This window comes from Ambystoma mexicanum, chromosome 3p, assembly GCF_040938575.1.
Source record: "Ambystoma mexicanum isolate Mex_15411 chromosome 3p, UKY_AmexF1_1, whole genome shotgun sequence".
Classification (NCBI taxonomy): domain Eukaryota; kingdom Metazoa; phylum Chordata; class Amphibia; order Caudata; family Ambystomatidae; genus Ambystoma; species Ambystoma mexicanum.
Window position 1 is genome coordinate 170,154,344 of NC_090925.1, and position 23,844 is coordinate 170,178,187.

At 43.9% G+C, this 23,844-nt stretch overlaps 1 protein-coding gene across 1 annotated transcript in view; it reads right to left on the reverse strand.

The window, feature by feature from the left end:
• M6PR (mannose-6-phosphate receptor, cation dependent) overlaps window positions 1–23,844 on the reverse strand; it is a 200,174-nt gene that overhangs the window by 93,258 nt on the left and 83,072 nt on the right. Inside the window, exon 2 of the mRNA XM_069650571.1 lies at window positions 14,129–14,302. Within this exon, the coding sequence (XP_069506672.1) occupies window positions 14,129–14,301 (173 nt within the window). The 5' untranslated portion in view covers window position 14,302. The remainder of the gene's footprint in view (window positions 1–14,128; window positions 14,303–23,844) is intronic.

The window sequence follows — 23,844 nt, forward strand, 5'->3', positions numbered from 1 at the left end:
ATGGCGAGCACATCAAGATCCATGAGTTTGAGGAGGTTGCAGATGTCAGACGAGTGTTTGACGGCCGAGCATGGCAATGTGGAGCAGTCAGCCATCTTTGAAGGTCTTCCTCAGGGGGCACCGGGGATAGTGGTCTCCCCCGAGGGTAGCTAGAGGGCCAAGGGATAGTGGAGGATGGTGAAGGAACCAAGGCCGACAAGGTGAGGAGGAAGGCACAGAAGGCAAGGGAGCCTGGCTGAAGGGAGAGGAGAGGTTAGAGAGGTGAGGGAGGAGCCTGTCTAAGAGAAGCAGGATGGGTTGAGGACCCTGAACCACGATGGTTCCATTGAGATAAACAATGATGACTCTGGGAATGGCAAAGAGGTCAAGGAGACCCTCCCAGCGAGTGCCACCATTAATGGGAGAAGAGGTGATAGGAGGGAGTAAGGTTGACTATATAGCGAGTCCATAGGTCAGGTATGTTAATGTGGATGTCAGTGAGTCTACCTTGCGAAAGCCGTGACACAGGAGTCTGCAATAGGGAGGCCAGTAAGCCCTCCTTAAGTTTCTTCCGGCCAGATTTAGTGATAGGAGAATAAATAATGCATGCTGATGTTGCTCGACCTTTCTGCCGCCTTCGACCTGGTAGACCACTCAGTTTTGGTCTCCAGGTTGAGGTGGCAGGCTTCTCGATCCCAGCGACTGCATGGGTTACCCTCTTTCTTCATGGGGCGCCAATGTTCTATAACATCTTTACGGTTCCCCTCCTTTACTTTTTGGACAGTAATGACAGAGTTCACTAATTACGCTGACGATACTCTCTTCTCGGTTGATGAAACTAAAATCAATTGGATATATTAGCTCATCCAAAGTTGGATGTGTGCTAATGGATTGGCCCTTAATACCAACAAGACAGAACTCATGCTTGTGGGTACTGACCCGAAAATTCAAAGAATGGAAGATTAATACTCCCAGCTTGTGATTGATAATTGTGTCATAAAGATTAAGAAAAAAGTTAAGACACTCGGGATCTATTTGGACTGTAATTTGAGCATGAAAGCGCAGGTCAGTAATGTGGTGTCCTCATCTTCGTATTACATCAAATTACTTTCTCATGCACGCCCCTTCCTCTCTCAAACTTGTAGAGAGAGGCTGGCCCGAGCACTGATTAGCTCTAGGAAAGACTGTTGTAGCAGTCTTCTTATCGGTCTTCCAAAATGCGAAGTGAATAGACTACAGTTAGTGCAGAATAACGCTGTCAGGGTTGTTATGGACAAAAAGAGATCAGACCATATCTCTCTGCCAAGAAGGGAACTTCACTGGCTTCCTATTAAGGAACGTATTCTCTTTCGCCTTTTGTCCATTTCCTTCAACTGTTTGAAAGGCTCTGGTCCCAACTACCTTAATGATACACTTCAGCCTAAAACCAGCAACTATAGTCTCAGATCCAATGGTCTCTTTCAGCTAATTGTTCCTAACTGCAAATTATCTAAGACAAAGATTGGAGCCTTTTACTCCGCGGCTCCCATTGCTTGGAACAAACTTGAACTGAAAGTTCTACTAGTGTGTTCAGGAAAGGACTTAAAACCTATCTGTTTAACTAACATCCTCTTTTGGTCTGAGAGCCTGCCTTCTGGTATAACTCTTACTACCTGTGACTTTTTTCTTCTTTGAACTCTATCTGTTTCTGGATGTTGTTAGCGCCTTTAAGCCTTAGGGTCAGTGGATCTGCGGTATATAAATTATAAATAAATAATAAATAATAGGAGATAGTGAAGCAGTTGAAGAGGATAGGAGAGATAGATAGCGACATGGTTGGCTGCAGTGGAGGCGGGGAGACACCTGTCTGAAGCACTGATGCACTCTGAGGAAGGGGGTGCGGTGGGGGGCACAAGGGAGGGTGGGGTAGGGGGAAGACGGAGGGTAGCGCACCAGCTAATGAAGACACCAAGGAGCCAGAAGGCAAAGCGAGATTTGATTACAGTGGGACAAGGTGAAAGCACAATGCAGTAACTGGGCAAAACTAAATTAGTGGGAGTCCAGATTTGACAGAGAGTGTGGTGGGTCTGTCCCAGGTGTGAAGAAAGTATCCGTGAAGTTAGTTGAGGGAACTGACCTTCAGAGAATTGTTAGATGCTCCATTGACTACAGTCTGTCGGAAAGTGTGGCGTTCACCTCAGCCTCCATGTGCATGTTGGTGGTGTTGGGGGGGTGGGCCTATAGGAGAGGAGACACAGGCCTGGCCAGGCAGCAGACAGGGCCTTTGTGGAGCGGACAGACTAAAGCCTGCCGGTCCACGGTAGGCCAGTTTTGTTTTCCCGTTAGCCAATCATCCTGCAGTAAACTGGGTACTTTCGTTTTTGTCAGAACGATCAGCCAAGGTTTTCCATGGAGACGTCACATCTGAGGGCCTTATTCCACAATGTGGTGTACCGGAGGGCTCCCGACTGTCCCCTACCTTGTTTAATTCATTCATGCTTACCCGGTTTGATATTTTGGATGCAGAGGGTACCTGCTATGCCAACTCCACTGATGATACTCGGTGCTTGTTCACACTTTCGGGCGACTATACTAAAGGACTGCAGAGTCATCAATGCTACCTAAAACCAAATCCATCGTTGAATGTCGCTAAACAGCTTGGCCTTGAATAACAAACAGATTATAATTTTTTGGCACAGGTCCCAAACTGCCCCTTTTAGATCAGGCCTATGCACATGTCCAAATTGCAGACTGTCTCCGCCCCACCCTGAAAAAGTAAAACCTTAGGGGTGACCATCGACAAGAGCTCTCAATGAAGCACCACATTGGCTGCCTGGAATCTAACGCTCCTTATTACATCAAACTCCTGACACAAATCAGGCCTTACCTTGCATGCTGAGCTGTGCTACGGTAGCCAGGGCTAGCTTTTGAAGCTGCCTGGATTACTGTGCCAGCAGTCTGTAAGGTGTGGGTAAAGGTGAACACAACCGCTTTCGGGTAGTACAGAATAACGCAGGGAGGGCTGTATTGGTGTCACAGCCTAGGTATGGTATCCCAGTTGCCGCAGATACTACTCTGCCAGTTATGGAAAAGTATCCTTCTGTCTTCGAACACGAAAGTTTCTAACGTGATATGCCAAAGACTCCAATGAGCTCAGCCTACAATGATGTCAGGCCGAGGGCTTGAGTGAAAAGGCAGGAGCAGACTCAGCAGAGCTAAAGGAGGGAAGAACAGAGCAGACGTTCAGAATGCAGCCAGGTATTGCCGAATTAACAGCAAACAACACCCCCCCCCCCCCCCCCCCCCCCAAGTACCCACTCTTACCTGTTCTGTAGCAAAAATGTACCAGTAACCTACTAGTAATGGACACAGAGGGGAATTCTTATATCAACGGTGAAGGAGGAGTGCACCAGTGCCTCAGGACCTCAGTGCTGCAAAGCGTCCCAAGAAGATATCCACAGTGTTCCAAAGTAGACCCAGCAAAGCGGCCCAAAGAATATCCCAATGTGATCCAAATCGATTTCAGCAAAGCGTCCAAATTAATCAGTGTCAAAAATGATTGTTGAAGTAAACAAAATTAAGGGCAAAGGAAATGAGCGTTACTTCACGCTAGTTCCTTTATTATTGTGCTCGAGTAAGAAAAAAAAAAAAAGACGTCACAGCCAGAGGACTTTAACAAGTGGAGGTCGAGATGCAAGCCGAGTTCAAGGATTGCGGGGAAATCAGTCGAAGAGGGGCGGGCGTCGGAAACAGGAAGGGAAGGCAGGGGCGAAGGCTTGGATTCAAGATCAAACAGGAGTCAGGAAACAACGCTCGAAACTAACAGTTTAGGAGCGCTGGGAACTCGAACAGACAGTATTAAATACGGTCTTCAGAAGACACGGCAACGTGGTGCGTGCGTGTCACGTGACTAACATAGCAGGAAGATGGGAATTGTAGTTTAATGGGTTCTGTGTGTTGAAGAGCGCTCATATAAACGCCATGGCAATTTCCAACAAGAACGGGATGTGACAATTGGGACTATACTAAACGGATCACGTATCCACTGCTCGGCAAGCACTGCCTTGGCTGCCCATCGCAATGAGAATCCAATTTTGCTCCCTCTGCATCGCACACTCATGCCTTTATGGCAATAGTCCATTCTACCTGGCCGCTCAGCTGAAACGGCTCCCGGACAGACGTTACTTGAAGTCTAACAACTCAGGGGTGCTCTGGGAGTCAAAGGTCAAATTGATGTTGCTACAGAGAGGCGGTTTCCCTCTTCAAACAAAACCTGAACACTGTTCTTTTTAAATAAACCTGTCGTTGATGATTATCTGACCGTGGTCTGCACGGTCCACTCTTGCAGTTTCCTGTTGCATGTCTTGTTCCGCATTCTTATGCCTCAGTGCCCCGTGTATCCAGCGCTTAAGAAATAAACAATATTACTGTTCTTTGTGGTTGTATTTTTATGACCTCCCATGTCCCCCAACCCCATCTTGTCTGGTGGCACCTGGAAACACCTTTGTATAGGCGCCATACGCATGTCCAATAAAATAAAATTTAAAAATATGCTCTAAAAAGATTTTGGTGCCTTTTCAGAGACACACATGGAGAACGGTTCAAGTCAAATCCTCTCGCCTCACTTGCACAGTCCTGCACTCTTGTGAGGGGACTTTGAGGAGTGAAATCTTGCTTCTGGAGGTCCAGCAAGAATCAGTTTTGGGAGAGTTCATTCACGGGAAACCTATGCACAGCAGGAAGGTTGCAGGTCCCAGGGTATTGGCGGTTTGCAACCCAGGAAGGTCGCAGCGCATTGTGGGGTGGCTCAAGTTGCAGGTCGTCTTAGGACTGATTATGCCCATCAATCCATGGGAAGAAGTCATCCACTTCAAAGCTTCCCTGTCGATTCGAAAACGGGGTCAGGATAGCAGCCTTCACTGGTTACTGGAAGGGACTGCAGGCATTGCTGGTCATCTTCATCTTTGGTTCTTCTGTTCCAGTGGTCGACTTGTCTTCAGCTTCAGGATCCAGTCCAATCAGCACTCGTGCTACATTCAAACTTTGTGGGGTGGCTGTCCTTTCATGCCAGCAGACAAAGGACTGCAGAGGTTTGGACTCTTCCCTCATTTTCGGTTTTCACAGACAGGAGCCTTGGCAGGCTCCACCTCACTGACGAGGCCCAACCAGGCCGAAACACGTGTCTGGGGTTGCTGTTGGTACTCTTGTTCAGAAGAGAATTGGCAGGCATTTCGGTGATGGACTGCTCTTGGGCAGGACAAAGACTGATATGTAATGGACATTTCTCTTCTGTGAAAGGATGGTGAGCTAAAGACTCTGGTTGAGACTCTAACCCGGGATATAGGCCGGTAGTAGAGAAACTCCCAGAACCCCCCCTTGTTTTTTTGCATAAATCAATGAATGCCAGGTATACCTGCCTCTATTGGACCTGAAACTGCTGTTGAATCATTGACAGAATATGACAATTCAAGGAGCAACCATGTTCCTGTCTGAACCCAGATTGATTGGAGTCACTGATTGTATACAGTGTTGGCCACTCTGTCAAGTTATTCAGAATGATTGCTGAAAAAATTATTCTTACTGGATGCATCCAGAGGGCGATGGACCTGTTGTTGGAAGGCACGCTCCTAGATAGGCACGAGTATAGATGGTTCCCAAAAAAAGGGGTATATTTAATCTGTAATACGTGGTTGTACAAATCAAACAGTATTCTTGACCCCGATCAATTGGTTGTCTTTGAAAATTGTTATGGGCAGACCGTCTGAGCCTGCAGCATGGTAAGGTTTTGATGATATACCTCACCCTTCTCAAAATTAAATGAGCAAACGGGAACATGCCCAAAAGCAAAAGTATGGTTTGCGACCCCCTACCAAATCGCATAGATCCGTGAAAAGTGATTGTTCCAGCAGGAGGTTAAACTGGGATTCATTTGGGCATCAATTCCGAATTATTGATTAATTGCAAAACAACTTTGCTATTATTCAAATGTAATGTCTCTAGCATGGTTACAAAGGATTTCTAAATTCTGGCCTGGTGGACAGATGTTTAGGAGGCCACCATTGTTATAGTGAAAAGGGAGCAACTTCTGGGAGTTTAGCCAAACCAAACAAGGTAGCATGTAGAGAGGCTAAGGCTAAATTTTAGGAGCGGCAGAGGTCCACAATTAGTCCACACAGTGAAACTCCAAGGATTAAACTTAGACAGTATTTTTATAACTATATTTATTTTAGGCCCAGAAAAACACTATGAAAATGGACTAATAACACACAATACTAAACACTATGAAACCTTTATACAATCACTGTAGTCGGTGCAGAGTAATCAATTCACCTCCTCACACCCCCCCCCCAATACCAGAAAAGGAAGGTAAGCAATTTGGTTTAGCACCAACTGTCCATAGGAATTACAGCCCTAACTTTTTAAAGTCCAACCCTAAGTTGAATGGGCCCTTGTTCCCAAAAGTTCAAAGTTTTCCAAGAGTTTAAGGAGTTGGGCAAAAGTTAAAGATGTTTACTGGTACGTATAACCTTTTGGAAGTCTTTATGTAACCAGTACTGCCAAAGCCAAAAGTTATAAAACAATTCAAAAGTTCTGCAAACTTAAAGGGTAGATATAGGGGGTACCTGTAAGTATTCTTATAATTTACCACACTTACTCCGATGTTTCACCAGACATGGGAGGTCATTGGCGGGTCGTCTGTGGTATGTTTTCCCACCGTTGGTTCCGGTCGAAGCCCAGAAGCTGCGGGTGCAAGAAGAGTTCCGTTCAGGGAAAGGAGCTCTGTGCAACCTCTTCTTGTGGAACAATGCAGCAGGCACCAGTGCAGGACTCTTCAGGATGGTTGACCAGATGCGGAAAAGCCGGTTTCTGCAATGGTCACCGGTCCACGCCAACGGCAGGAGTCACAGATGAAGAAAGCCTTCCATCTCGGGACCAGTCAATACTGGGATGACGAAATCTCACAGAGGGTACTTACAGGAAAAGCTGATGACCCGGAAGTTAACCATGAAAAATGCAGAGCGGCGTCTCTTCTACAGCAGTATCCCAAATTGGGGTTGGTCAGCCGAGTGGATGGCCATGGGACGCTTCCGAAGACTCCAATTCGTCAGGCACCAAGAAGTCGTCGAGATTGGTGGTGCTCACCAGCCCAGAGGGTCGGAACACCAATTAGGGTCTTCAGAGATCAGTAGCCAGGCATGAGTGCAGCAAGAGTTGGTCCCCAGGCCTCTTCAGTATGCTTCTACGGATATTCCTTCTTCTGCAACTAGGGATACTTGGCTCCTCTTCGAATCTGGAGAAACAGCTGCAGGACCACTCATCCTAAATTCGGGTGAGCAGATCGATATCGATATCACACACACACACCCTCCCTGTCCCCAGCCTACCCCAGCAGTGGTCCAATCAAGGACCACTGTTGGTGAAACTCATGCATACACACCAGACAGAAAAACAGTTTGTGGATTGGGATCAGCCAATCACAACTCACTTCCTGGCTTGCAACACACATGGCCTGCACAAGCCCACAAAAATGCTCAGTTTTCTTAGGTAAGTGCATGACCTTAACAGGATTTTCCTGACCTGAGAAGGCAAAAAAGACAAGATGGCCAAAGAACAAACGAAAAACCTGGTGGCACATCCATGTTAGGGCACTAGCCACTGTTCGCATCAAAACGTGGTAAACGCGAGGCGGCTTAGGCAGCTAACAAAAAGAGTAAAAAAGCATGAAAAAGTAAACGCTTCCACGAGTTTGTATTTAGGCAAATCTAAAAGTAACCAAAAATCCAGAGTGTAGTATCGGGTGATACAAAAGTATCACCATTGCAATGCATTAGGAAATGCTGTGTGCAATAGTAAAACGTTACCCAAACAGGTACAGTCAAAAGACTAAGGGAAACAATTTCCGAGTACTGATAGTCTGAAGGACTGGTCAGTTTCCCCATAACAAGTGAGCAAAAGGCAAGTGGGGTGAAGCTGAAGGCTTCGCTGCACTGTAAAAAGTCAGAATATGGTGTAAAAACAAAAGCAAAAGGTTTGGGTGTCCAACAAGCATTACTTCTGCATCTCTAGCAATCATAGGGTGTACATTTAATTACAATGACATGTCTTTTTTTAGCCTTTATATATGTACATATACACATGTAGATACACATATCAGATGTATATCTATACTATGTTGAGGCCTGTTGTATATACTGTACAGTGATTGATGGATGGAAAACTTCGACTTCATAATAACGGCTGGGAATTCCACAGGGCACATTTTTAATCTATTAAGTTTTTTGCCAATACAGGAGGGGGCGGGGCCAACCATAAACAAATCAGTTTTTACCTTTCCCTCAAAAGAAGTAGTCCAAGCCACACTGCAAGGTGATGGTCCCACTGCACAGAAGGAAATGCAACATTCCATCAAGTTCATTGAGAAAACCACTGCAGACATGCTTTAGTTAAGTGCTAGGTTTCTCCAATGTGTGAGTCTGCCACAGGTTCCATGGCTCGTGAGACGCTGGTGCACATAGCCATTGAGCTAATGGGAACTAGCACATGTACCTTTTCTCGTCTCCTGTGAACCCATGCCACTGTGCTGCTCTTTCCTGATGGCTCTTGGATCTCGCTGCCTGCTTTTGACAGTTGTTTTATTTAAACTGCGGTTCATTTTTATCAGCCAATTGGATTTTGGGGGGTTTGAAGTGTAGGATGTTGCGCAGATACACAGCTCATGCAATAGCAATAGAGCTTCAGGCCCAGCCTTTCAACTACAACCTGCCTTCTCACTTTGCTGAGGTGCACCCAACCTAACACACACATAGGAAGTGGCCTCCCTGACTCAGCATGGTGGACACTGGGTAGAGGTCCACTATTCACGCCAAATAGCTGAAGTACAAGTTAGCAGAATTGATAGGCAGCAACACCGACCCCCCCCCCCCGTCCCCCATCTATGAGAGCAGTCACAGGTGCATGGTGCAACCGAAATAAGAGCACTACACACAGCATGCCAGCTTTAATCGCCAAAGTGCACCATATGCTGTATAAGTGAATTGATGCCTATTGCATCAAGTCTTACTCAACTTAAGTCAGGACGAACCATTCCTTCCCACAGGAATGGAATGCATAGAAACATTGGATAAACTATATACAGTTGTTCTAGACCACGAGTAAGAATGGGAACAACCTTTCTTTACCCATATACAACATAGTCCATAAGAAGATACGATCGATGGCGAGTGGCTCTTGCGCGGAGAACAGGTCACACATGCCTTCTGAAGTTGTGGTGGATTAGAGGGATCGTCCATACCGTAGGCCACATGTACTGTTGACAGTGGGGTGACACATTTGATGTCCCTGGATGGGAAACTACCAGTTTCGGCTCTGCAACAGCCTCTTCCCCAAATAAATTGTAGCTGGTGGTGGCTTCCTGCAAGTTCCGAAAGGCAGCGATCATCAATTCTTTTAAGTTACCATGATCCAAGATTCCAGTTCAATGTGTCGGGTGACAATTCTGTAACAATACAGGGTCTCCCTTTGACCGATGGAGGGTGACAGGGTGTTCCAGTGGATACTTTCTCTGGAGTGTATATCTGCTTCTTTAAGTCAGCATGATGATTCATGCAGGGAACCAGTCAGGATTGATTTACTAGAGTGGAGCACCTTGCCAGTCGTCCAATGTGGGCTTCAGCTGGAGACGCACCTGCTGAAGCATCTGGTGGTTCCGTTTTCTCAAAGGAACGGAACAAGAGCACTCAAAGTACCTCCTTTGGCCCAGAACTGCATGGAAGGCCTTGCTCAGAGTTTGCATCCTCCTTGGCTTTAGGTCACAGTGAGGTCATTTGTCGGTCAGATTCCTTTAGTTTGAAGGAAATACTCAAATTCTTGTCCGTGAAAAGGGGTCTATTATAAATGTTTATCTTGAGGGGGAATTCATGTGTTGCAAATACCCATTCTGAAGCAGGTAAAAGATTGTGGGCCACTGTGGACTGGATTAACTCCACTTCGAACAAGAAATTCATCAACAAGCAAACAACCAAAAAATGGCCATTGTTCACGATCGTGCCAAAATCCATGCTTACCGTGGACCACAGTAGTTCCCTTTGTGCTAGTGCTTGAATGAAACTAAGGCGAGGAGGTTGACTGGCACCATCAGAACAGAGGATGAGGGCATTCACCTTGGTCTCAATTCCGAAGGCCCAACCTCCTCCCATAGCCGGGTCAGTGTCTTGGCTGCTCCAAGGTGTCTAACATAAGCCAGGTCTTAAGACAGTCAGTCAGGATTGTGAGTAGAAAAATTCTCAAGTGTCTCAGTAAAAGGACCTCTGAAGCGTGACCGCAGACATCACAGTGTGTTCTTGGCCGCAGCCAGTCTGGGTTTTTGGGGCTGTAGTTCTTCTTTCCAATGGCTTACATGACAGATTCAAATGCCAACTGGGAGCACTCCTCTCGAGCCAAGCCTCCATCTCGTTCCTTTCCAGATGGAGGTTTTGGATGGCAGCTAAGATAACCAGCATGATTATCCGATCCAGGAGTGCAACACAGAATTACACTGCATTCTTGAAGGTCGTGAAGTCACTTCGCACTTCATGCCAGCACTGATCGTGACATAACGGGAACCAAAAGCTTGTGGCCCATTACCACTACCACGGTCTAACCATACATTTAAACATGATCGTGGCAATACATCCAGAGCAAGGTCAACTGTTCCTGCTAATTCTGGGATGAACCGCCAATGTTTCAGTTAGTGCCCTACTTGCATAGGCAACTGGTAGAGTAGCCCCTTGCTTACCTTTCTAGGATAGAACTCCCAGTCCAAGAGAGCTGGCGTCTGCCAACATTTTGGCCATGAGAGCAGCGTCTAAATAAAGCATGTTTGTATCGGCTGTCAGCACATCTTTGGCATCTATGACAGCCTTCTCTTCAAACGCAATCATATCCTAATTCGAGTCCTTTGTTAGGTGATAAAATGGATCATAAAGTGTGGCTAGGCCGTTTAGAAAACAACCACAAGAGTTCATCCCCAAGAAGCTCCTTACCTTTGATGGTTTGGCAAGAATTTCTGGTGATGAATGTCTTACCTTGGCAGGGTCAACAGATAGGCCATCCGCTTGAAAGAGATGCCCAAGGAACTCTATGCAGGTACATACAAATCTGCATTTGGCTCAGTTCAGTTGCCAACTTTGCTCTTGCAAACGGGCCAATACTTTGTCAAGATGTTCAATGTGTTCAGGGTTAATGGGAGGCATATATATGAGAATGTCGTCGTTGACATTAAACACACAAGTCAGTCCCCCTTAAGCACTCCTGTGTGCTGAAATACCTTGCTGCAGAAGATACAATGAAACAAAGGCCTTTGTATTAGTAAAGAATATCATATGCTGAAATAGTGGTCATCTATGTCAAAACAATGAGCAATAATATTAGATGGTGCCCTGCATTGAACTCCAGCTTGAGAACAACGCTGCTCTTTTGAGGTCTGTCTGAATATCAACAGTGATCAGAGTTGGATGGTGCGCCACCATGTAAATGTGCATCACCCCTCCTGAGAAGACTGCCTAACATCTTCCACACCATAAGTGAAGTAGACAACTGTTGAGTCCAGTCTATGGTGGTAAGGTATATGTCCTGGAGCAGATTTCCTGCTGGTCATCCTTACTTGTTGTCAGAATGGTGGCGAATGTGGGCGATTGGCAGCTCAGTGAATGTTGGATGAATTATGTGCAAGTGCTCTGAATGTGTCACTTGAGACCAGAGCTGTGTGCCGGAGGATGGCCGGTGGATGTGCACCTGCTACCTGCACACAAGAAGAGTAACTGTAACTTGTAATCCATGCAAAATAAAGATCTGTATTTTCTACAAATGGAGTCCAGCACCATCTGTCCTGATGACATACAGAAAAATCCTGGTTAGGTAGAATCAAGTTCAAATGGCCTTCTGTCCATGGCTAAAGTTTGTTTCGATTACTCCTTAAGGGGTATGGGTTAAGACTAGCCAAATGTGAAAAACTGAATGTTAGGTCAGTATCAAGTTTAGCGGAGGACACACGTCGGGCGTGACGGAAAGCATTTACGGATGCTGCCATGTCTATCAGGGCAGGCAGGTTGTCTCCTTGATCATGCACTTCGGCTGGGGATGCTGAATTCTCCCTGCACCCATTACCGTTCATATGAAAAAGACTCCCCCTTCAGACCTCTGGACTGCGACTTAATTTAGGCAAGCATACGAAGGCTACTCTTTGCTTGGATTGAACAAGTCCTTGTCAGCCTTTGGAGCGCAAGGATTTAGGGAAGTAGGCATTGGGGCACAGTGTAACCAAGCATACATGGTATGTTAGCTTTAGACATCCATATGCTCATGCCCACGCAGATGCCATTTATTGAATAACTGAAGTGATGATGGCTATTGCATCATACCATCTTTATCAGGATGTAATATTACCTGCACACTCTTCAAGTTAGGTTTTTGGAGGTTTTTGAAGGCATGGTAAAAAATCTGCTTTACAATCACACGCTTATGTATTCACAATGTATTTCAAAGAAAACCATACCTTTCTTTTCTTTATCAGCAATCAACATAACAAATAAGTGGCAAAACAGGAGCAGACCCCATCCTCTGCTTAAGTGCCAACAGGGCAGGCCTACCAGGTTATCTGCCCCATTCTCACCATAAGCGGAGGGGACAGCTACACATGATCAAAATGAATAGTCCCCAAACCCAGCCTAGTGGCCACCAGGAATGTTTCAGCAGGTCATCTCACATCTCCCCTCCACTTTCCCCATCAGCAGAGGTTACATAAACCAAGAGAAAAGTGATGCAGGCTCTCAACCCAAAACAGGGGCTGTCGGAGCAGGATGGGCACATGTAATCTGCTAAAAATCTCTAGGACCAGCCTGTCATTTATATAAAGATGAACCTACTAGGCCTTGTGAGCATTCAGCGCGTGCAAGTGCAGAAAGGGGAAGGGGGAGAGGGAGAGGTGGGCAAGTGCTGGAGTGCCTCTGCGTGAGCAGCAGGCTTAAGTGCCCAGTGTAGGAAGTGCTAGGGACTTTCAACTGTAATACATAGAGGTAAGTGCAGGCCTACAGTGGCGAAGGCCAGCGCGTGTCAAGAAAAGCGATGTGGGCGGACAGAGGCTGCAGGCGATTGGGTGTGGGAGGCCAGGGCCCCGAAGGACATGTAAGGGCCCAGGTCACCAATCTCAGCAGTTGTGGAATTAGCAGAGGGAGGAAAGGGAAGGAGGAGGTGAAAAGGAAAGTCTTGAGCAGCTTCCAGAATTTAAGGAATTTAAAGGTGATCCGGCTCAAGACAAAGAGGGAGCGGGAGGCTGTTCCGTTAAGAGGGAGCCAGCTGAGGAAAGATCGGCCACCGGCCCTCAGTTTAGCAAAACGCTTGACACACAGAGTTGTTGACAACAATGCTAGGGGTAATTTCCAGCAACAGGTAATCTTGTCACAATGATTCGGGACAAGATTCAGAAAGCATATTACCAAGTGAAAGAGCCTGCACTTGCTTATACAGAGACTGGGTTAATTACATGGTGTAATGTTTCCACATTAGGTTTCGATAACGCCAGATTCCATATGAACTGATCAGGTCTAACTACACACAAGATGATAATGTATGCTCTTGTATTTCCAAGCACACAATTAAACCTTGTTCTCCAAAGGCACAAAACATTTTTCTCAAAAAGCGGTCTTGTCCTAAATCTATTTTTTGTATGTCAATACTAGTTCTGATGCAAACATCTTTAAATACTGGCCACTTTCTGGTCAGATGTCAGAATATGCTTCTGACCGATGACTGGCGCCAGTGGGGGCTTCATCGGAGAAGAGAATGTACAGCAGCAGGCATTCAGGAGGTCGGCCACACGACAGCAGGCATTCAGGAGGTCAGCCACACACATCCTTCAAATTTAATAACTCTCATACCCACAAGTTTCACAGAAACAGCCACCTTGGTTCTAGAAACATTTGGGATGCGGAAGAGAAGGGAGGAAGAAATTCAGGGCCTGCATTCTGGACTTAGTAAAGCATCACAGCATAGGAAAAGATTGTGGGGCAAATAATCTGCACAACGTTCTTGATCCAGCCACACTATTCACAACCACCCAACTTCCCCTACTGCCCCTCCAAAATATCCTCGCCCTGCCATTCTAAACCATTTCTTTATGAAAACTGGTCCTTACGTTATGGATCGCATGGGGGCAAGCGATGCAAGTATTTCCTGCTCCGTCTTAGACTCTTGATCTGCTTCTCCCAACAGGTTGCAGTCTTCTGGTGCTGCCGGAGCCCCATACGAGTATGTGGCCAGGGCGAGCAGCAGCATCGCAGCCCAGCAGCAATTAAAAAATGGTGCCATCCTGAAGAGAGAAAAGAATAAAATAAACAGGTGTTTTCTAGAGATCTCTACATCTGCAGGAACACAAAATACTGCAGGGGCATATTCTACTACCTCAGTCATCCATCTTCCTAAAATTCCAGCATATAGCTGGCTGTTTTCTCCTTTTCCTGCTCCCATTCCAACTTCCCCTGCCTCTTACATGGGGTTACATAACTTCAGTTACTCTTGCCCATCGCACTTATTCCATGCATTCATACTAATTGCCATGCTCCCTCTGGCTCCATGCTCCTCCATCGTGAACTTTGTTTCTCCAATTCCTGCCCATTTTCTAGAATCTCTTCAAACCCATTGCTCTTGTTCCTGGTTCTCTTTGCTGTGTCAGACCTCCATAGCACCCTATGTTACTTAACATTCCAGAGTTTGCTTGGCTCACTTTGGCTCACTTTGCATTTCTTCTATGAATGTCTCTCTGTAACTCTACCGTGTAAGACTGACAGACCAAGAGGGCAGTTCCTCCATCATCCAGAACAGAAGAACTGCTTATACAATCGAACATATGAATGCAACATCGCGGTTGAAAAGCAGAGGTTGTACACCATGCCCGATTTATTCCAAATCCATCTATTATGGCGATACACCACAGACTTCCAGAGTTAGCAGGGACATGAACTACTCATGAAGAATCCGGGATTGTCACTGAATTGTTTGACAGCCATAAAACTGCTTCCAATCAGGTAAAATAGATCTAGCCACCAATGGCCAGGCAGCTTCCATAGACCTACCTTTCCATTGGAATCTTCAATTTGTTGACCCCTCTAACATCAAGTGAATCCACCATCAAGTAAATCCACAATCGGCAGATGCACAGCAGATGGCCACACTCAAAATGCCCAAAAAATAAAAATCAACCCGGTTCTTGCTCTCCAACACAAGTGCAGCTGATCCAAGTTAAATGGATTAGGATATTATTCTTAGGGTATTTTATTGAGCGGAAACCTAGCTTTGGGAAGCAATGCAACGCTTTACAATCAGAGGGGAAAAACACGATAAGGGAAGCCAAGAAACGGGGAGCCAACAACACAGGAGAGGGAGGTTGGGTTATGTGGCAGCAAGGGATCTACAAACATGCCAGGGAGGAAACAGTGTGAAGCAGGTCACCTAGTCTCACGTAGGGGGCAGAGTTGTCGGTGTGCAGACTTGGACATTAGGCTGGAGCCATTCTTTGAACAGGAGCATCTTAAAATCTTTATTGAACTGTAAAGGCAAGGGATGAGGGGGTGATGGAGGGGGAAAACGTCCAATGTTGACGGGAGGAGAGTCTAAAGTCTTGGGCCATAGACTAAGAAAACCTGCCTTCCGTTTCATTCCTCCCAGCATTGGCGTAGTTCAAGCATGCACATGTCCTTACTTCTGGTGGTTTGTAGGCCTCCGGACATACCCAGTTTCTCAGTGCAGTAGCTTGGTGACATCCGTGTAAATTCCTGTAATCTGCTACACAAAGTCCTAAACAAAACCCAAACCAATTGCAACTGGTCCTGAATAGAGCAAAATAGACTAAAAGACAGCAATTTGTTGGCTTTGAAATCAATTCAAGATTATCTGCAACGTACATAAATGCACTGAACAAAACGTTACTACTTGAAAAATCTGCTGCCTCACAAGCAGAGACAATTTACATCCTCCATGGCATGGAGTCTGAAGATCTAGTCTAGCGATAAAATGAAAACTTGAAAGAAACTCTTTGCAGTCCAAGACCACACTGTGGAACAATTCCCCATACCAACTTAAAACAAGATGGATGCTACACGACACCTGACAAAAATGCAAGTTGCAAGCTACTAGCCAGACAAAAAAAAAACAAAAAAAATCACTTGCCACCTCAATTCTATAAGAATGCACAGAACACTTTTTTTACTCGCCAAGTGTCAAAAATCACTGGCTAGTGGCAAGTGCATGTTTTGCACCCTGTCATTCGACACTCAGACAGGAACCAAATTCAAATCTATCAACCCAATATAAAAAATCCCAGATCCAGCAAACTGAACTGTGTGGCCCCAAACTCTTTTTTGCATCCGACTTCTGCTGTTTTGAATAGCTCTAGGAATATGGTTTTCTTTACGGCAGTGAAAGTTTTTATTTTGGAGTGCACCTTTGCCCCATTTATTAGGTTCCCTTTCCCAGTAACCTTGAAGCTACTTGTACTCGCATACGACTCGCACACGATTGCAAATAAAAGAGGACGTTTTCTCCCAGAAATCAGCACGATTGAAGCTCATCTGAATAACTGAGCGTGTTACGATATTGCATTAATAAAGCGCCTATTGGATGATAAAATGCACAATGCCTCAAACAGACAACAGGATAAAAAAAAAACCCAGAAAACCAAGTACGAGGTGACATAGGAGCTACCATAAAAATGATACAACCACAACGTGCTATGGTGTCTATATTTGTCCACCACCTAACAACCCTTAAAAAGAAGGGGGGAAACTACAAAACAGTCCTCTCGTCTGTCAGACTCGGACGAAAGATTTACAGCAAATACTCAAACACATTCAAGAATATGTTTTTCCATCAATCTGTTGCTCATGAAGGTGTAAAATAGTTTATTTCAGGTCAGCGTATGCATCATTAAACCATCAAAACATGAAACTAATCCGGTTTCTTAAATAATGTTAAACCTGACTATGTCCAACTTAAAATTAGTAGTACCAGACACGACAATAGTGACTCACCAAATGATTAAGTTGATATTTAAAAACAGATTTATAGATATTAAAAATGATCGTTACTGTTTAATATGGGGTACACACTGGCTCTCGTGCCATTGCACAAACACAGATAATGTAGTCCTGATCGTTGAAGCCGTTCCTGATCGCCCAAGCCCTTCTTTAACAATTGGCTCAATCTGCTATGATGCGTTGGCTCACAAAGAGCACCAGCCGTGCAGAGCTTTCTTACACAAAAGGATCATGAGACAGGTCTCAGCTAGGCTTTCCTCATTGTCTCATACAGTTGACAAAGCAAAAGGAAAGGAGGGCCATCTTATCACATGTGATGGGGTACCTGCCACAAATAACCACCCTGGCACCTTCCGACAGTGAAAAGGAGTTTATTCTGGATATTTTCAAACGATAGTAGTGGTCAGTTTGATCTAGATCTTTAAGGCCTAGTGGGTTTTTAGGGGATGTTTGGCGCACGGCTCGTGCCTTTCTCCCCACTTCCTGGCCTTTTCCCTGCCTCACTAACCCAGGCGTACCCAATGGATGTTAGTACTTAATCTGTCTGCTTCTGGCTGGTACTAATTGTGTATTATGATTTGAAGATTCACAAGGGCAGAAGTTTTGGTGAGAGGAACTCTGCTCCACTGCGCCGCCCCCCCCCCCCCCACACCCCTGCTTCCAGAATGCCAGGTGACAGATTGAACTGCAGTCACACCACCAACTCCTCAACCACGACACTGAGCAGCTGGCGAAAGGCAGTGGCAACGGTAACTCTTGTTACTTGGCTCGCCCTTTCCATGAATTTCCGCACTTTCTGGCCATTGGACGCAGACCACTAGCTGCTCAGGCAAGGAGCCACCTACCCACCCCATCTAAAGTATTCCTTCAGCCCCATTGCGCCCAGTGATATTTATGCAAACCTGCGCTGTAGTAAGTACAGTCTGCAATTCGTACTGTGGCACCCGCTTCTTGGTGAAGTCTGATATTCCCCACCACTTGCACTAATCATTTTCTGTCCCTGGCTCTGGTCTTCTCTTCATAGTAACATAGTAAAGACCACGGTTACTGTGCACACATTCTTTGGTTGCTGACAAACCTGTGGTAAACCAACTGGGATAGCTGCCCCTTTGGTTTGGCCCATGATTGCACTTGTTCTTAGCTAAATCTGCTGTATTATCTCGATTTTGTGTTCTATTTGCTGTGTCGTTTACAACCTCTTGCCCCCCCTCCAAAAAAGTCTCATCTTTCATTCTATCATGTCAACACTTTACACACAGACGGCAAAGCACACTGAAGCCTTACGCCGGCTATCGCCCCATGATCCTAGTCACCTGGAGCTCTGCATTACTCTTGTGTCAATGTGTTTTATTGGAAGCAGAGATAAACAATGTGTGTACAACATGGTACATACGAGAATAACAAAGCAAAACAACATCTTGTAAAGACAAATACTTTAGGAAACTTAGGTTGGTGGATCAAAATGTAACACATTGAATTAAGACGATATAAATGACATACCTAGAAGATATTTTCCAAGCATAAATGGGGAGGGGAAACAAACATTACAGACAGACAAGTAAGGAAGTAGGCAGGATAAGGGGGGAAAAGGAGAGGATAAGGGTAATCATGAAAAACGAAAATAGTGAGATCATATTAAAGCAGAGTAATCATTTGAGGTGAGGAAATTTATAAACATTCTCCATTTCAATTCATAGGTGATGTAGTATTGGGGTTGACCCTATAAATCCCTCCAATCTATGTATATTACATATGAAGTTCCACCATATTTTATGATTGATCAGGTTCGATTTTTTCCAATTGATGGCGATAACTTGAACTGCAATTAGAATAAACAAATCAAACAATAAAGAAGCTTGGGAGTCTAGGCAATGCTGAAAGAGCACTACCCAAGTATAAGATTTTAAAATGTACAGGTTCATCGAAGTTAAAGATACATTTAATGATGCGCCACACATTGTTTCAAAATGTTTCAATATATTTACAATCCAAAAACATATGTTTGAACGATCCTTCACCATCACAATTCCAACATTTATTATCTAGAGATTTCTTACATTTAAAAAGCATAGCAAGGGTAATACAAATTCTATGACAGGAAAAGAAAAGAGTTTTGGACATAAGGAGATATCTTTCCTGTACACACTAAAATACTAAGCCAAAGTCACCACATTACCCGCTTGATAAGAAAGAACTGGAGGATCATCCAGATAGACACCCACTTACAAAAACTCTTCCCTGAACCACCCCTAATTGCCTATAAAAGAGGGAAGGACTTTCGGGACCAATTGGTAAGAGCTGAACGTACTCAGGAACAATGTCAATTTACACTACAGACCAAAAAAGCTGAAACTTTTGCGTGTCTTCACTGCAGTAATTGCAATAATATTACCAAAGGAGATTACATAAGACATCCTAGAACAGGGGCCAAGATCATACTAAAACATTATGCTACCTGTGACACGAAGTCAGTAATTGGATCAACGCGAGTTATACTGGATCGACAAATTAGACAGTATGAACCCATACGGAATGAATGAAGAGTTCCACTTAGGTGCCTTTTTATAATATGGCCCTAGGAGTACAACACGCAGGCATAATTAGTGTAACACCATGTACATAATAGGCTGGTTCGCAGAGCCCGAGGAGATCATAATAATTACCATGTGTAACTGGACATATGCTTATGAGGATGTTATATACCTTCAATTTGCTTGTGTCACATGACCCTCATATAGATGTAATTGGCATAGAAAACGGAATGTAGTGACAAAACTAGAAGAGATTAAGGATGAGGACTGTATAAACATCCTGTATGCATGGCGCTAACAGATTGTGAACAGAGGTGCCCCTTTGTTGGCCCGTTCCTTTACATACAGATTGAGCTCTAATCCTTTAGTGACCCAGCTTACCACAAGGGATTCCCATCCCCTACATAACAGTACATTGAGCTAATATATTCTTACATTGAAATCCAGTAGACTACCCGTAGATGATGCCTTTATGACCTGGTACCATGGTCCTCTAGAGTAACTTAGATCAGCCACATTTTATTCCTTATAGCATTTTTTTGACATTTCCGTATTCCACTTAATTGTTTTTACTCCCCAGCTCTCGAGCTAACTATGCTCCTTGGACACTACATACCAGTAGTATGCCCCTCAGCATATCAAGATGATTCCAAATATAGTTTAAGCATTTTTTAGTAGTACTTTGCTAGCTTGATTAATGAAATTAGTAAGAAATACCTGTGGTTAACGAAATGAACAAGATTGCAACTGAGAATTATCATTTTTCTTGTAGATATCCAGAAACAAGGTCCTCGAAGTTTAGAAATTGAAGACAAACTATGGATAGAAGTAGACTTTCACATTCTTTAACACTTACTCCAGAAGAAGGGATTTTTCCCGAAACGCGTCGAGATTTTAAGTATTAGCACGTGTGAGAAACCACAGAAATTGATAAACTTTCTGCACAATTGTACACCAAGCAATGATGTTAGTTGTGAACAGTATGCATGTTTAGAAGAGCATAGAAACTTACTAAGAATATTTGTGAAATAAACAAATAGATGCATATATATCTCTTTCAGAGAACCTAGAGTGACACTAATTTATTTTATAATTAGGCTTTTGTAACAGACTCATTGAACTATTTACTTTTGAATGAACTATAAGATTCTTTCCATACAGCTATGGACTAACATGATTGTAAATAATCGTATCTAAAGAACAGAATGTATTGACTGTCTACGGCCAATCACCTAGAGTGTGCAGGGGGGCGCGAGGGGTCCACAACGTGTGGTTACCCTCCCTTTTCCAGTCTAAGGGAGATCCCATGTTTCTTCTTACCCCACAAGGATTTGGCAAGACATGAATCGATAGCTTTAAAGAATTACAGGAAGCATAAATAAAGCATACAAAATAATCAGGGAGATAATCATTGAGGAATTTGCAGGTGACCCCACCAGGATAGATATAACGGGGACCAGGAATCTAAGAGACTTCATTTTAGTAAATATGATAGATATTTTCCATAATGATATCCTTGACTGTAGTGAACATGTGCAGTCCTAGATATTGGATTTTCTTAGGACACCATCTCATGCCATATAGGTGAACAAGATATTTAGTGCAATAAATGTTCAGGGGAAGAATTTCCAATTTATGCATGTTTAAATCATATCCTGAGGCTAAAGAAAAACGTGATACCGTCTCAAGTATATTGCTTAAGCTGATTTCAGGAATAGAAGAATATCATCTAAATATGCTGCCAATTTAACTTGCAACCCACGAAAGGTTATTACCTGGATATGTGGAAGTAGTCAGATAGTTTCAAAAAATGGTTGAAGGGCTAATAAGTACAGGAGAAAGAGGACATCCTTGCTGTGTGCCTCTACCTAAAAGGAAAAAAGGGAGACATCTGACCATTTATGAATATAGTAGTTTTGGGATTTGAATAAAAACATGAATCATGGATATAAAAGTTTCATGAAGACCGTGCTATCGCAACGCATAAAAAAAAGTAATCTCTTTCAACTCTATCAAGCACTTTTTCAGCGACAAAGGGATCACTTGAGGGGGCTGCAACATTCAAAGCATCCAGAAAGATCTTAATGTTGGATGCTGAGAGTCTTCCTTTAACATACCCTACCTGGTCTCGTTTAATCAATTTAGGCAAAAACGGGAGAAGTCGATTTGCTACAATTTTTGCGAAAAGCTTGCAGTCAGTATTAATTAGGGAAATTGGCCTGTAGCTTTGTGGCAATTCTAGATCCTTATTAGGTTTAGAGAATGCCAGAAGCATGGCCTCTGGGAAGGAGCCTTCAGATTTTGAGTTTGAGATAAAGTGAGAAAAAAGTTCAAATAGCCTGGTGTAAGTAATGATTTGAAATGACCGTACACAAATCCATCGGGTCCTGGCGCCTTGCCTTAATAATTTCATTTTGGAGTTATGGGCGAGTTGAGAGAGTCAACATTAATAGTAGGATAATCTGAGCGTGTCATTTTCTGTAGGAAGGCAGTGATGTTAGGATTATTCTTGGTGCAGTATAATTGATGATAAAATGTACTGAATACATTGATTTTATTATCTACACATTTTCTGGGACCATTATTACTGTTATTCTGCTTCTTTCTTTTAATTTTGAGGTAGGAAGCTAGAGATTTACTAGTTTTATTAGCAACTGATACATTTTTTATTTATATTATAACAGATTAGCACGATTATTATTATAGTTAGAACTTACTCGGGAACAAGTCGAAGGATCTATTGTTGTCACTCCGGAAATGTTGAATATAGACACTGATTGGCCTATAAAATGCAAATTGAAGGCGAAATCTAGATTCAACCCTATGTTCCAACCCAGAGGAAAAATTGAAGCCTTCCAGGACCTAGTCATCCAGGACCCGAAGAAAGCCAGACTTCAAAAGAAGAAAATCAAATTGAACTTTTCAGCAAAAGAAAGGAAATTCTTAAAGACCTACAGGACCTGAATAATGCTGTTATAAAAGCTTCCGACAAGGGCAGTAATATAGTAATCCAAAACAGAAAAGATTACATAAAAGAAGCAGAAAGGCAATTGTGGGATATCAGTTGCTATGAGAAATTAATTGGGAATCCTACTGAAATCGTAAAGAACAAAGTAGAATGTTTTTTGAAAAAATGGACAGATCTGGATATTTTGTATGACGAGGACTACAAATACCTTTACAATAAATTCCCCATTAACCCTACCATTTACTTTCTACTGAAGGTCCATAAACACCACACCCGCCCACCTGGTAGACCCATTGTCACCTTAAATGGAGCCTCTCTCGAAAACATGTCGAACTATGCTGACCAAACGTTACTGTCTTTAGTCTTTACTCTACCATCGTTTTTACGGGACACAAGACTTTTTGAGCAGGATCGAAGGAGTCGTTTGGGAAAAAGATTTTATGTTTGCAACACTAGATGTGGTATTTCTCTATACCTCCATAGAACACCGGGATGGAAAGAGGGTGTGCAACCACTTTTTAGACAGTAGATCATTAAATTACCACACTCTTGGTGAAATGATCATGGAAATGATAGATCTGTGTCTATGTAACAATGTTTTTTTTAATCAACAATGTTTACTACAATCAATTGAGAGGCGCAGCAATGGGTAGGAGCTTTGCTCCATCATACGCCAATCTTACCATGGGTTGGAGGGAAACATTCATTGTATGGACAGATGCCAACAGCCAGCATACCAACCAATTAGTCCTTTGGCTACGGTTTATAGATCTATTCATCCTCTGGAATGGCAAGGAAAAAGAGTGGCTTGACTTTGTTGAAATTTTGAACACCAACAACTTGAACTTAAAATTCACTCAGACACATAGTCGAGAGTCACTAATTTTCCTTGATGTACTAGTCAAGACAGATCAAAAATAAATTGGTACAGAACTTCACTGGAAACCCACTAGTTCTGACATGCCTCTGTTTGCAAGTAGTAACCACCCGGCTCCATTAAAATGGAGTATACAGTATGGAGAATTTGTCAGAATTCGGCGCAACTGCAGCAAACTGGAGTGCTTTGATAAAGAATTACCAGGTTACTCACCGTAGTGACCACCTTACTCCTAAGTCCATAGTCCCCTTTCCTCTATACTTATGGGACATCTCTCCGTCCTGTGGGGCGGGACAGTAGCACTTTGTAAAAAGCATCCACATTTCTTTCAAAAATGTGTCCCTCTTCTATTTCCTGCGCGGGGCCCGGCACGCGGCCGTAACCCCGCCCACCTTGGCTCCGCCCTGCGCATCACCCATCAGTCCTTTTCTATTTCAGGATCAA